This window comes from Grus americana, chromosome 3 (assembly GCF_028858705.1).
Source record: "Grus americana isolate bGruAme1 chromosome 3, bGruAme1.mat, whole genome shotgun sequence".
Lineage (NCBI taxonomy): Eukaryota > Metazoa > Chordata > Aves > Gruiformes > Gruidae > Grus > Grus americana.
Genome location: NC_072854.1, coordinates 40,640,219 through 40,653,831, shown reverse-complemented (window position 1 = coordinate 40,653,831; position 13,613 = coordinate 40,640,219). Strand labels below are relative to the sequence as shown.

The 13,613-nt window shown below is 36.3% G+C and overlaps 1 protein-coding gene across 5 annotated transcripts in view; it reads left to right on the top strand.

Moving 5' to 3' along the window:
- RNGTT (RNA guanylyltransferase and 5'-phosphatase) overlaps nt 1-13,613 on the top strand; it is a 207,558-nt gene that overhangs the window by 54,136 nt on the left and 139,809 nt on the right. For all 5 annotated transcript variants that reach the window (XM_054818904.1, XM_054818906.1, XM_054818909.1 and 2 more), the window contains one exon: nt 9,399-9,534. In XM_054818904.1, coding sequence (XP_054674879.1) covers nt 9,399-9,534 — 136 coding nt within the window. The remainder of the gene's footprint in view (nt 1-9,398; nt 9,535-13,613) is intronic.

Genomic DNA, 13,613 nt, shown 5'->3' with positions numbered 1-13,613 from the left:
TTACAGACTTTCACAGTCAAATAAAACTTTAGATAGAAAGTATAGTTTTATATTGGCTTTGAATTTGCCATCTGTTAAATTAATTAAAGGCATCTTTATCCTTGATTTATAAAACAGGAAAAGCTAAAGTTTGAACTCAGTCTAAACTATGATAATTTATTAGGAGAAATGATACCAGTTTCCATGCTTCTTATGCATTTTTTCATGCTCCATAGTATTAGCGTTATCTACTTTATTCAAAAACTGACTTCCCTGTTAATGCTGGTGCACATAGTTTCCCTGGTGAGGGGATACCAATAATTGTAAAATAATGCGACGTTATTTCTGTATTATGCACTATCCTATTAGTTATGTGACCTAATGATTTGTTTGCTGTTTGGTTTTTTGTCGTGGGGTTTTTCTGGGTTTTTTTTGACTGCAGATGCATTACTGTGCTCACTGACCTGTAAAAAGTAGCTGCTATATTAGCTTTCTCAACTGATAGTTTAGAACCTTGTAAGGTGAGGAAGCGTGGTGGTATCTGTCTCTTCCTGCCTGTGTCTTGGTACCTTTTGGATATCAAAACTTGAATTGTTTGTTACTGTAGTTTGGGAAATTCTGAAGATATCTGTAGTAAATGTTGTCATCTGCAGATTCACTGCCTCACTTCAGGATCATAACAGTCACAAGAAATCTTCTCTGGACCTTGGATTGTCAAGGGGAGCAAATGAAAAGGGGAACTTGGATTCAGAGTTTGAAGGAGTGTGGTGGCAAGCAAGAGTAAGAAAAAGAATTTGACGTTGAGTAAGATAACAGTGGAGGAGACTGACAAGTAATAACGATTATGGAGACTGAATACTTGTCTAAGCTATGGGGTATCTGTTATCCTACAGTGGTAACTTGCACAAAGTGTGTATCTGCGGGGAATACCACCTTAACGAATTTTGTGGAAATGGAAGTTCTATGGTCTCAAATAAGCAGCATGAATTGATGAATATCAATTGATCAATACCTGGAGGTATTTAAAAAACATGTAGATGTGACACTTAGGGACGTGGTTTAGTGGTGGACTTGGCAGTGCTAGGTTTACAGTTGGACTTGACGATCTTAAAAGTCTTTTCCAACCTGAATGATTCTATGAATACTGAAATTAAGCATAGCCCTTTCATTGTCATATATGAGGAGGTGATCAATAAGACAAGAAAATTATACTTTTTTCCATACTAGCATCATCAGAGCAGCAGTAGCTTGAACAATTGATTCAGAACATGAAGCTGGATATTTGGAACCTTCTAATTTCTCATGTAATTAGACATTGACATAGCAGATATGCTAGGTTAAGTTTCTTGACTGTAACATGAGTATTGGAAAGCATTCATTGTTTAGGAAAGACGCACAATAAAGTTTGAGGGGTAACATTTTTTATCCTTCAGCTATTATGAAAATATTACGGAGTTTAGGTTTTTAAAAAATCGTTACAGGATTGTTAAGGTAAACTTCTGGGTTACTGTGTATCCGCTGCAGATACCCAACCTGATCAGAGTTGTCACTATGAGCGCAATTAAACATCTAATGCAACTTGAGTGTCTAGATCTCCATTGATGTAATAAGACTTTAGCCAACACAGTTTTTGAAGCCTAGGGAACTATTCATTTCACTCTGAAGTAGACACCTTACCATTATGAAGCTGAATTCTACCCTCTTTCAAGGGTGGACAGTTTTGACCAGTGACAAATCTAGGTGCTTCTGAACATAATAAGAGATATATGAGATACGTTTACTTACTAAAACATTGCTTACTAAACACTTACTAAACAGCAGCCTATTAACACAGCAATTTTCTTGACTGTAGAAGATAAGTTAGGGTCATTGATGAAAAGGCTTTGCTTTAAACTTAGAACATTATGATTGTAATGAGAAGTAAAAATAGATCAATAGTGTAGGTTCTCTCTTTCTAAAATGACAGATTTGGACAAATTAATGGAAATAGTTAATGGAATCAGAAGGACTGAGGAACACAGTCTCCTCAGTATAGATGAGGAATGGCATTTCCTCCGAGTTCAACCATTTTAGTAGATGTTTGTATACAATGTAAAGGGAAAATTTTTTTTTTTGACACAGGAATAGTGGTAGATCTCATGCTTCTGGACTTTCACAAAATTTTGATTTATTACAGAGACTAAGGCTAATGAGGATTGCTAGAATTGTAAGATAGGTAAAGAATGGATTGAAAGAAAATGACGGTGGGTGGTTTTGGAAGAAAATATATAGAAAACCACAACTGGAGATCCTGAATATTAATTTTATATCATCATTAAGAATTTTGAAACAGAAAATAAGTATGTTCTGACAAACAAATGAGGGAGACAAGCCACTGAATTCACTGAGGAACAGAATAATAAAACTGGAAGGATATGTAGTTGTAGAAAATGCAAGGCCATGAATAAGAAATATTGGAGCTGGAGGCTGTTAATTGGAAATGACTGTTAGTCAGAATCTAAGGGGTTTTTTTGGTTTAAAATACTGGGGAGACTGTTGATGGCAGAATTTAACCTAGAACTATGTAAGAGAAATGCAGTTTTGGTATATTCAGAGCAGACTAACTTCCAAGGGCCTCTGTGTGTGGTTTTTAAAAAAATTATTTGGAATTTGGATTATCAAGTCAAATCAAATTGCTTGTGTGGCAGTGTTTCTTGCTGTCTATTATGCTACGTACTTGTGCAAATGAAAACACATGTACAAGTTTGAAAATGGTATTTGTGACCGAGCTGTCAGTGTGATGATTAAAAGGACGTTTTTTTTCAGTTTGTGTTTACACACTGAAAATAATATTATTATCCTCACATAACTTCCTGTGTTAGTGTCCCTATATGTAGGCTTTGTCATCCTTCAGGAGACATAGTTTGAAACAGTGACCATTGCCAGCAGTAATTAATAGACGAAAGCAAGCTGAGCCTTCCCCATTTGTCAGGACTTTAGGGTGTATTGCTCCATCTGCCACAGGCCAACTTCAAACTCATCTAATTTAAACTGTTACTCTAGATCCAGTGCAGTCTGGATTCAGGCCAGGACATGAAACTGCAGCGGCTTAGTGACACGGATAGATGATCTCCTACTGTCAGTGGGTAGAGGGCAGTCATTAATTTCCATTCCACTGGCCTCTTCTACAGTGTTGGACGCGTCTGGCCAAAAGTTGATGCTGTCTTGCCAGGAGGGAGTGGCAGGGTCCAAAGTAAAGTGCCAAAGTGGCTTGGCCTCGTCCTAGATGATCAGTCTATGGAATGGTGACGCACTCGTGATTTTGAGGTGTTGCCAATCATAAAAGGAAATTAAGAAATTGAAAATTATATCCGCAACAGGGTTTCGTTGTTGCCTCTGCATCAGTGAACATATTAGTGATGCTAATTGCTACTCTGAGTTGGGTAATGCTTATTTGTGTGGAATGGCAGTGCTTTCACAAGATTGAATTCTGGGCTGTGTAATGAACTCCCCTGGGAACGGAGAGCTGCTGTGTATTTTGCGCTTAGAGTTGATGATGGAATTTCTTACATCTTGCATTCTTTAATGTGATAATACAGACACAAGCATATTTAAAAAGGAAAAAAAAGTGACAGCGACGATACTGTGTTGAAATAAGTAATCTTCTTTGATAGACTCCCTCTAAAGAAATACTGTGGGGCAAAGAAAGCTCCTATAGGAGCTGAATTTTTAAGCTTCCTTTAAAAAATATTTCTAATCTATTTGCTATTTGTAGACTTTTTTCAGAAAATTAATTTTGTGCTGAACTCAAATTCAGAAGATGAGGTCTCAAAGTTTGAGGAAGCTGTGCTGTATTTTTTTATCATACTTAAGGTTTTAAAACTCGTATGAAATAGAAAATTAATATACGTAACCTTATTGCTAGGATAGTTGCTGAGATTTTGGCTGAGGGAAATAAGTTAAACATAGGTAAGGCACATGGCCAAATTGAAGTCCATGGCAAAACTTCTGTGAACTTCTAGGAAATTGATTTCACCGTAAATGTGTTTTGGCAAGCACTATACTGAATGTGTTGGGGAGTATTTTCAAAGCCGGTTTTGTGAATCCTAATAAGCTGGGAAGGAGGATAGAGGCTGCATGCTCTGGTGGGTGCAGTATTGGATTTGGAGCCTCTGTTCTTGTTCCTAACTCTGAATGACTGTAGGTTGAGAGAGACCAAGTAATCTGCCTTATTTTGCCTTAAATAATATTTTCCTGAAATATACTTTCAAATTTAATGGTGAAAAATACTAAACTTCCACATACAGGAGGAACCTCAGTTTTTAACTTACCATTTTCAATGTAGCTCAAGTCAGCTTCAGAAGTGTATAAAAAAGAACAAAAACAAACCCCCCAAAACAAACAAACAAAACACAACAAAAAGCCTCAAAACCCCCATCACCACCAACAAAAAAACTAAACTAAAAATGGAAGTTTAATAAAATATTTCTTGTAGCATGTGTTTTGGGCCCAATTTGTGGACAGGATATATGTGGAGGCAAATGAGCCTTTGAAACAGTTGCCTTTATTTGGGTAAGCTATAATAATCGATTTCTGAAGAGAAAACTTTTCAAGATGATATTTGGTGGTTGACATTTTTTAAGGTTTAAAGATTAAAGTTATTAACACTCTGGTAGGTGATTTGGAGATCTGCTTGTCTGATGCCAAGAGCTGTAACTCTTTGCTAATGGAATTTTCATCCTATTTCCTGAATTATCGTGTTAATACTAATGTCCAATTAGAATTAATAATGGACCTTGCCTCGGGACCAGAAGTGAATGCAAAGCAGCTTCTAATGAAACTTTAGATTTTAACATTTCTATGACTAGATATTTTATCTGCTTGTGAGATTAATCTGAGTGGACACAGTGACCCTTTTTTCTTTAACTCACTTGTCAGAACTTTTGTTGCAATGAAAACTGGCTCGTTTGTAGTGGTTGGGTTGGTAGTTTGGAGAGATGATGATTATCACTCAAACACGATTCTGTGCTTTCGTGTATAGTTCTCAGTGGTGAATGAGCAGTTCTGTTACTGCTCTTATTGCTGCTCCAGTCTTGCTCTTTTATTCACTTGTCTTGTTTTAAATTCAGATTGAGCCATCTGATACAGGACGATGTCATCTTGTGTACTTGCACAGAATCTAATACAATGGGGCCTGGTTACTAATTGGAGCTTTTGGGTGCTCACACAATAGTGATAATTAGTAATAAATGCACAGCTGTAATAGCAAGTAGTGTTCACAGTATGCAATACAATGCCTGACAGTTAAGCTCCTGTGTGCTGTTTTAGTTCCTGTTGAATCATTGTTCTTCTTTGCCTACGTAGTGTTGCCCAGAGGCGCTCACTCTATTCTGGTGTGAGTGCTTATGCTGCTAATACCTTAATTAACTTCTTAAAATATAACCGGTCAGGGCACATCCGGATAATATTCAGAAATGTACTGATCAGCAGTCCACAAGATTTCTCCAAGAAAGCTTGAAGTGTCATCTGGAGAAAACTTAAAGCCCGCTGTTAAGCACATGAACTTACGCTTTTTGAGTTAAACAAGCAAACAAAAAACCCAACCAACCCAAACCCCTCATTAATTTATGAAGTCATTTTCACCAAAACCTTGCGTATCTCTTGCTTCTTACACATTTTCAGTTATCAGCTGCTCATAGAACACTTCTGGTTGTCAGTCAATCCATCCTTGACCAAATTTCTTCTGTCTTATGTTGGTAATAATTAGAATTTTCACAAATTCTGTTGTTTGGACCACATTTTTCAATAGTTTATTAAATTGAAAGGTGGAGGTGTTTTCAGTCTTTCAGCTTAAAAAAACAAAACAACCACCAAAAAAACCTCTTTCAAAACAGACATATCTGGGTCAGTCTAATGTCTTTCTCATGCAGATAACTTGTTCAGCTTCTAAGTTAGGCAAATATATTATCATGAGACGCATGACAAATGAGTGCACATTAAGGTAACTTATTGTCCTGAGAACAAATTTTTTTATTTTTCTTCAAAGTAAGCACATGCTGTTTCTCAGTAGCTCTCTGAAGTAAGATATAATTGTGATTCCTGGTGATCTTTGACTGGGAATCTTTTGCATGCAGTCAAAAGACTTACCATTGTCCCTGTCATTTATAATTTATGGTATAAACAGCTAACGGTGACAAATTTTTAAAAGAGAGAGAGAGAAATCGTGGGAGAAGAGACATAACATTAGTGCTGTGGTTTGAAAGAGAAGTGACTCTCACCGCTAGTGGTTGGTGGGCTCTCCAGCTACCAACTCATAAGTAAATTTCCATAGATTTTGTTTTGAGTGAAAGGTCTAGAGAAAGTGGTGGTGTTAGTTTTGATGTTTGAGTAATAGATTTTGATAAAATCTTCTGTATGTTGTCTGAACCTGTAGATGTTTTAGGTGACTGAAAACAAAGCTTTTAAGTGTTTGTGGGTTTTGGTTTTGTTTTTCAAAGCAGTTGTAAGATCTCCTATTGTACCACATTTGTAATGATGATGCCGGTACGTTTTTTTTAAATGCTAGATCTCCTGAAGCATTAGATGCTATTTTGTCTTCGAAGCAAGTTACAATGAAAGAATGTACTTAAAACAGCAGTAAATATGGGAGTGCAGAGATGGCCAATTAAGCTTATTTATAAAATTCAAACTAAAGTAGTGCGTATAATTTTTTTTCTGTTACTTACACACCTCTTCTTCCCTCCCCATGGTTTCTTTAATTTTTGAGGAAAAACACAACATGCTCTTTATAATTAGTTTTAGTTTTGAACAAATTTACATGGTTTGAAAAATGAATGTTGTCTGTAGATTATTCTTGCTTCTGAAGAACTGGTGCCAAGTTATCTAGTTGAATGTATATTGAATTATTTTTTTTTCCCATAAAACATCTCCTGTACAGGTTTCAGCTCTCCTGATATTGCATTGATTTAATCTACCCTCACTCCCCTCTACTTCAGGTTTTCTGCTTATATATGTATTTTATTTTATTTTATTTTATTTTATTTTATTTTATTTTATTTTATTTTATTTTATTTTATTTTATTTTACTTGTAACTGATAAGTAACATCTTGAAGTACTCATCTTGTGTGTGGAGAAACACTAGTTGAGCTGATCTGTAGTCAGTTATGATTATAGTCATGATACCGAAAGAAAGTATTTATTTAAGCTGCATGGGTGGTACTGTGCTCCTGTAGTCAGGTCCACTGATTTCGAGAGGTGGGATCTGTGCAGACAGCAGGACAGCTGCTTGTGTAGACCGTGTTCCTGCAGGGTTTCTGGGGGATGCTTGCTGCTTTGTTTTGACAGCAGAGATCCTGTGGGCATTACTTGTAACAGCTATGGTGAATTTTAGAAAAGACTACTGATAGCTTGTTATTTCTTCATAACCAGGACTTTCCAAGGAGAAATGGATGAATTGTGAAATGTACTGTTTCCCCCACACACACACACATATGTCCAAAGACTTCTACAAGCGTGAAAAGTTCTTTGCCGAATGAGTCTTCAAAATATGCTTGCTTGCTTTCAAAATATTCTGGTGTGGTTAGTGAAACTCTGTAATCTTTCTTTTACTTTTAATCAAGGGTTTCCCTATTCTGGGCTGTCAAAGAAACTGTACTGCAATCCAGATGGCTTAGTTGCTCAGGGAAGATTTGTGTCCCTTCCCTATTTATATCAGAGGCTATTCAAGAACATTAAATGTTGTGAACTTTTAGAACTGTTGAAATCTCTTGACAGTAGGTAGTGCTCCTGTTTTCTTCTCTTTTTTTGAGTTTCTGTGATTTTGATTTTTCTCGGTAGAACTTCATAAACACTTGCGCTTTTAGCATGTCTGTGCGCAAGGCAAAGTGAAAGGATCAGTGAAAGAGAGCTCACCTTAGGGTTATGCTCTCAGTTCTGGTGTAGACCACCAGCACAGTTAGTTATGGTGTGGTCATGCATAAGTTCAATTACAGCAGCTCAGGTGGTAATTAGTAAAACTGATATAACTCAGGTTTGACTGAGACACTGAAGTTGGACTTACTTTTGAGTCTTCATGTCAGTTTTGTCTCTCATACACGTATTTTTTGCACTGCTGTTAAGCCATGGTGTTTCCTGTCTGATCATTCAATCACATCTTGATTACTGTATTGTTCTTTTCACTGGTATTACTAAGTGCAATCATATCTTCTTGGTTCCAAAAAGGCACTTTTCTGGTGTTTTTTGCTTTGCCAACCTTCTGAGCTCTACAGCAATTTCTATCTTCCTTTACTGTATCAGGTTCAAGCTGCTAGTCTTCACTTTCAGCTGTTTGGGGTATATGATCAGCACCTTTAGTATTTCTCATTCACTGCCCAGATGTTGACTTATTGCATCTGGCCTTTAATACTAATTTCCACTGAAATTTCTTCAGTTTATTTTCTCCAGTCAGAAGGTGTAGAAGTGCAGAAGCTCTCCTAGGCTGCTGCACAACTTTGAGAAGACCTTTGTCTGTGCAGCTGCCTTGTTATTCTTCCTGAAACTCTACTTTAGTACTCTTGTTGCAAAGATCAAAGAAAATTTTACAAAGGTGACTCAGGTGTGTTACAGCTATTTGGTGTCTCTTGTGGTTTTTATCTTGTTTTTCAGTGTTTTTTTCTTTCTACTTGTTCACTTTTTTTCTTGTATACAGAATGTTTACCTCTGTAGAGCAGTCTCCTATATGAGGTTAGCACAGAGAGGTCTAAATTAATGACTTGGGCTCCCAAGTACTGTCATAATGTAAAGCAATTTTTAGAAAATTCAGCTGTCTGCAACTAAACCAAGCTCACAAGTTGCTGGTGATAGTGTAGTAAGCTTTGGGGTTTTATTTGTGTGTAATGCAAGAGAAATGTACCTTGGCTAATGTGTTTTAATGAATTTGTCCATGTTTTAATGACAAGTGGCTCAATAGGTGGCTGAGACTTTGCAATACTGCAGTGTTAGATAACCAGTGATAGACAGGAGAGGTGTTTCTTTTGAATGAAACTCTGCAGATTTATACCAGGCAAAGTTCTGGTCCACTTAATAAAGGGAAAACTGGAGTAAAAGATCATTTAGATGAATCTAACTAAATTAGCCTCATGTATTCCTTACAGCATTAAAACCTCTCTTATTTTTAATAGATTTTCAGGCATCGTTTTATCTGGACACAGCAACTTTCTCATATACATATATATTCTGAACTTTTATCTTTGAAATATTTTCTTTGTGATAAATGCATTGAACTAAATTATCCACTTTCCTGAAGTGATAGGTTTAGACTTTTAACTGTAAAAAATTCCTTCTAAAATGCTTTTGTATAAAGTCTGTCATGATTGCTTTTTTAAGCACTTAATATAGATCAAAATAGTAGAGATTTAGAGGATATACCTTTAAGTATAATATCTTAACATTGCCTTTGCAGGTACATGATGCTGATTGATGGCAAGAATGAAGTTTATATGATTGATAGAGACAATTCAATTTTTCATGTATCTAATCTGGAATTTCCGTTTCGTAAAGATCTTCGCACACATCTAACAAACACTCTTCTGGATGGGGTAAGGAGCATACTGTATAATTATTGTAACAATTTCAGTGCCATTTGCATTTGTTCAGAAACAGAGCCAAGTTTTTAGGCCTGGATCAGTGAGTCATGGGATTTCAGGAGTAATATAGATTCAATCACTGGCTGAATGTGGGAATTGCACTTCATAAGTCATTTTTTATCTACAGAATAGCAGTGATGACTGCTCTGGGGGGAGCTGTTTGTCTTTGAAATAAATCAAGGTATTGAGATGACATTCTCTGAATGTGAGAAAATGCTTGAAGAGAATCTAAAGAAATAAATGCAGAACCTCATTTCTTCTTACAGCTTTATATTTTGATACAGTCAATTTAATCCAGTTAACGTAAATATTTCTAAAATTTGATAAAATTTTCACTATCTTTTGATAGACTTTTGTGAGTTGATGTCTTTGCTTCTGTCACCTTTATTTTCAGCTCATCTCACTTATTGACTGTGATTTAGAAATAGTTTAGTTACATTTGTTTGAGACTAAAACATCTCTAATTTGTCATGCTAATTTAAATTATATAAACTTGCTAATGAACTTTGTAGGCTAGTTGTAAAACAAGCTGTAAAACATTTGCATTTGTTGTTTGAAGACTGGCCTGGAGTATTCTTGGTAAACTTTTCAGAACAGTAGCTGCAAGAAGAGAGTACTCCTTTCTTGACCTTCCTATTTTAGATGAGCAAAAGAACTTCATTAGCTTATACTAAATACCTGTCAGTGTAGATGAACGCAGTTTTCGATCATGTTGCAGTAGCATTGGAGACTCTGCATTGCTGTCACTCTTGCTTGCTGAAGTACTGAATATCTGAATTGGTCTTCTGAAGCCTGATCTACCTTTCAGATATGGGATTAAGTCATTGTTAAGTTTCTTTCCTTTCTCAGGCCTTTGTTGTCAGTATCCTTCTTGAAATGTCACTTCTATGCGTGATCTGTCTTACTGAACACACATTTACATGTGAAGCATGTATAAATCGAATCTGTGAGGATATTTATTGCAAGGAACAATGTACTGTCTCAAGGACAGAGGAGAAGGTAATGGAATATTTTCCACCACCTCTGCTTCACTGAAAAATTGAGAGCATAATGCAAGAAATGCCATGCTGTCAGCTCAAAAGTGGTTGCACAAGCTGTCATGTCTGGTAGGAGCCTCTTCAGCCAGGCAGCTTCCTAATGATGTACATAATAATATTATTAATGACATATATCAAGTTCCATACTGTTGAGATAAAAAGCCTAGTACTACTTTTTTTCCCTGCTCTTTCTAAGGCTCTTGAGAAAGTAACGGCTTGCCAATGTCCACATGGTGCAGTCCTAGGTGTTCTTCGGAGAAACTGCTGCTCTTTTTTTTTTTTTTTCTTTTTGCATTTCAAAATAGATAATTTAGTAAGGGTGGCTAATGTGTACATGGTGGAAGACAGGGATGCACATATATTGAGATATGTGCAGAAATGTGGCTGTGGGGTATAGGAGAGGGGCTTTGATATCCTGCTTTGTGTTTTCCAGATTTATAGTTTAAGCCTCTTAAGAATAAATGAAGTTCTGTCAGTTACGCCGGGCATGAACTATAACCGCACTTAATTTATTGTTTTGTGAAAGTTTGACTGTAATAGTGCATTTCAGTGTTTCACTTTATTGGCATAAAATTAGTCTTACTGCAACTTCCTCCCCCCCGCTTTTTTTTTATGAAGTGGAAAGCAAAATGATATTAAATGAACAAGTATTCGTTCAATGAGGTACCATGAGATAAAACTAAAACCTTTCAATGGATAAATACTTTTCATAATACAGATTTCTAGATTTATTCAAGTATGGTCAGTTAAAAAAAAAAAGCTGTTGATGGAATATTTTTCTTTGCAATTGAAAGTCCTTTCAACAGGTTTGAGAATAAAATTTGCCTATTATGCAAAGCATCAGAACAGCTTAACTTTGTAATTGAATATTTGTTTAATGTTGGTGCCAAATGAGAATTTCCATGACTGTTCCTTCACTCTGGATATATGCATGATTTCTTTCTTTTTTTAATCCATGGGAAGAAAAATTTGGCTTTTCTGTCTTAACATACTTTGCTAATTAGTGCTGAAGGGGTCTTGAAGCTAATTCTTTAATTACAGGTTGAAGTAGTTCATACTTACTGCCCTTGAAGTAGCTTTCTCTCAGAGAATGAAAGTATAGAATGAGGTGGCCCAATTTACAGTAATCTTAAAATGCATGAGAAAGAAGGAAAGACAAAACAGAGATATCGGTGCCATGCAGCAAAACAACTACTTGTGTTAAGAATACAGAAGATTAGGTAACTTCCCCTAACTTTATTTAGAATGGCAGTGTATATAAAACTTTCATAAAGGCAATTTTCCATGAATTCGGTGATCTATTAACTAGCTTTAAGGCTTCTGGTTGTAAGCCTTCCATGTGGCTGTCTTTGAGACTTTCAAATGCATTTACAGTTCACTTCAGGCTGAAATTACTTGCAAACAATTCTTACTATGATCAGTTATGTCTTGGGTGATGAGAGAGCTCCTGTAATACTCTGTGCTCATCTCCAGCTTTTCAGTTCTGATTGTTCTCCTGGCATGGAAGAAAGTTTTCTGCAAAGCTCATTAAAGCTAATTTGAATATTACCTACAGGTGACTAGTATAAAATTTAGAAGCCAAGTGTTTTGCATCCATACTGCTGTCTGAGGGAATGCATAGATTTTTTTGTTCAAGTGTTTTGGCTGTCATGCAAGAAAACTAATTAGTTATTTTCAGGAACTTTATTGGCATTCTGCTTAGCTTTGGAACAGTTGAATAGAAAATGCAGAGGTATTCTTAGACTTGAAATACTTTTTACAATTTTAATACAATTTTGTATGTATTTTATTTATATGTAAAATATTGTTCACACTTGAAGACTTAGGAGGGCCAAGGACTCTAAAAGTGGAGAGTGAGATTGCGACTGAGTTATGTTTTTGTATCAGTACAGACCTCACTTATTTGTAAGCTTTAACAGAAATGGCATAACTTACAACTTTTTTGCAAAGGCTAGCACTTTGTGCACAATAGTTTTGGGTTTTTTTTAAAAAAAAAACCCCTCTTTTCGTTCCTGAAATACATCAGTAGCTAGAATTGTGTTGAAGGTAACAGATGAAGGAAAGGTAAGGCACAGGAGGAAAAGGAACAATAAACAGAAGTGTGATTATATCTGATTCCATACTCTGTGTCAACAAAAATACATTCTGCAAATGGCTGGTAATATGAGATCCTTTGCTTTGTGATTAAATTTTGGATAACATTAAATCCAAGTTGCTTGCTAGATATGGGATTCAAAGGAGGAAAGAAAAAGTCCATGAGCTCTCAGTCCAGCATCGTTCTCTTCGTACTTGTCCAGCTAAAAGCTCTTAGCACATTTGCTGTTTCTAAAACGCTGTAGGGCTATGCTCTGCAGCACCAGAAGATTAAGAAGAGGAGATTAACACCAGCACAGTTTTGCCAGATTACATTGAATGTTAGGTTAAGCTAATACCTAAAGTAGCAGGTAACAGGCAAGTGGTAAAGATGATACTTTCTAGCAGTGGTAATTCTACAACACGATAGCGGCTGTAAATCTACATGGGGACTATAAAAGGAAATGCATAGATGCAGGTGTGCCTTATGGATAGTTTTGTGTTCTGTTATCATGTCATGTGAGTGGTTTTGGGTTTAAGTTTTTAGTTATCTAAAAATTGGCTTAAATATACCCTTATAGTATCAGGTTATTACTCAGATCAAAAACTCTGGTTTTTCTTCAGATGCTATAAATATTTCGCTAAATCTTTTGCTAAAGATTTCCATGGAGAGGAACAGGCACAAGTGTCAAGGAGTTTTTTTGCAGGCTTAGGAAGTGTGGGTTGGATGAGTGGACAGTGAGGTGGATCAAGAACTGGCTGAATGGCAGGGCTCAGAGGGTTCTGATAAGCGGCGCAGACTCTAGTTGGAGGCCTGTAGCTAGCGGTGTGCCCTAGGGATAAGTACTGGGTCAGGTCTTATTCAGCATATTCATCAGTGACCTGGATGAAGGGACAGAGTGTACCCTCAGCAAATTTAAT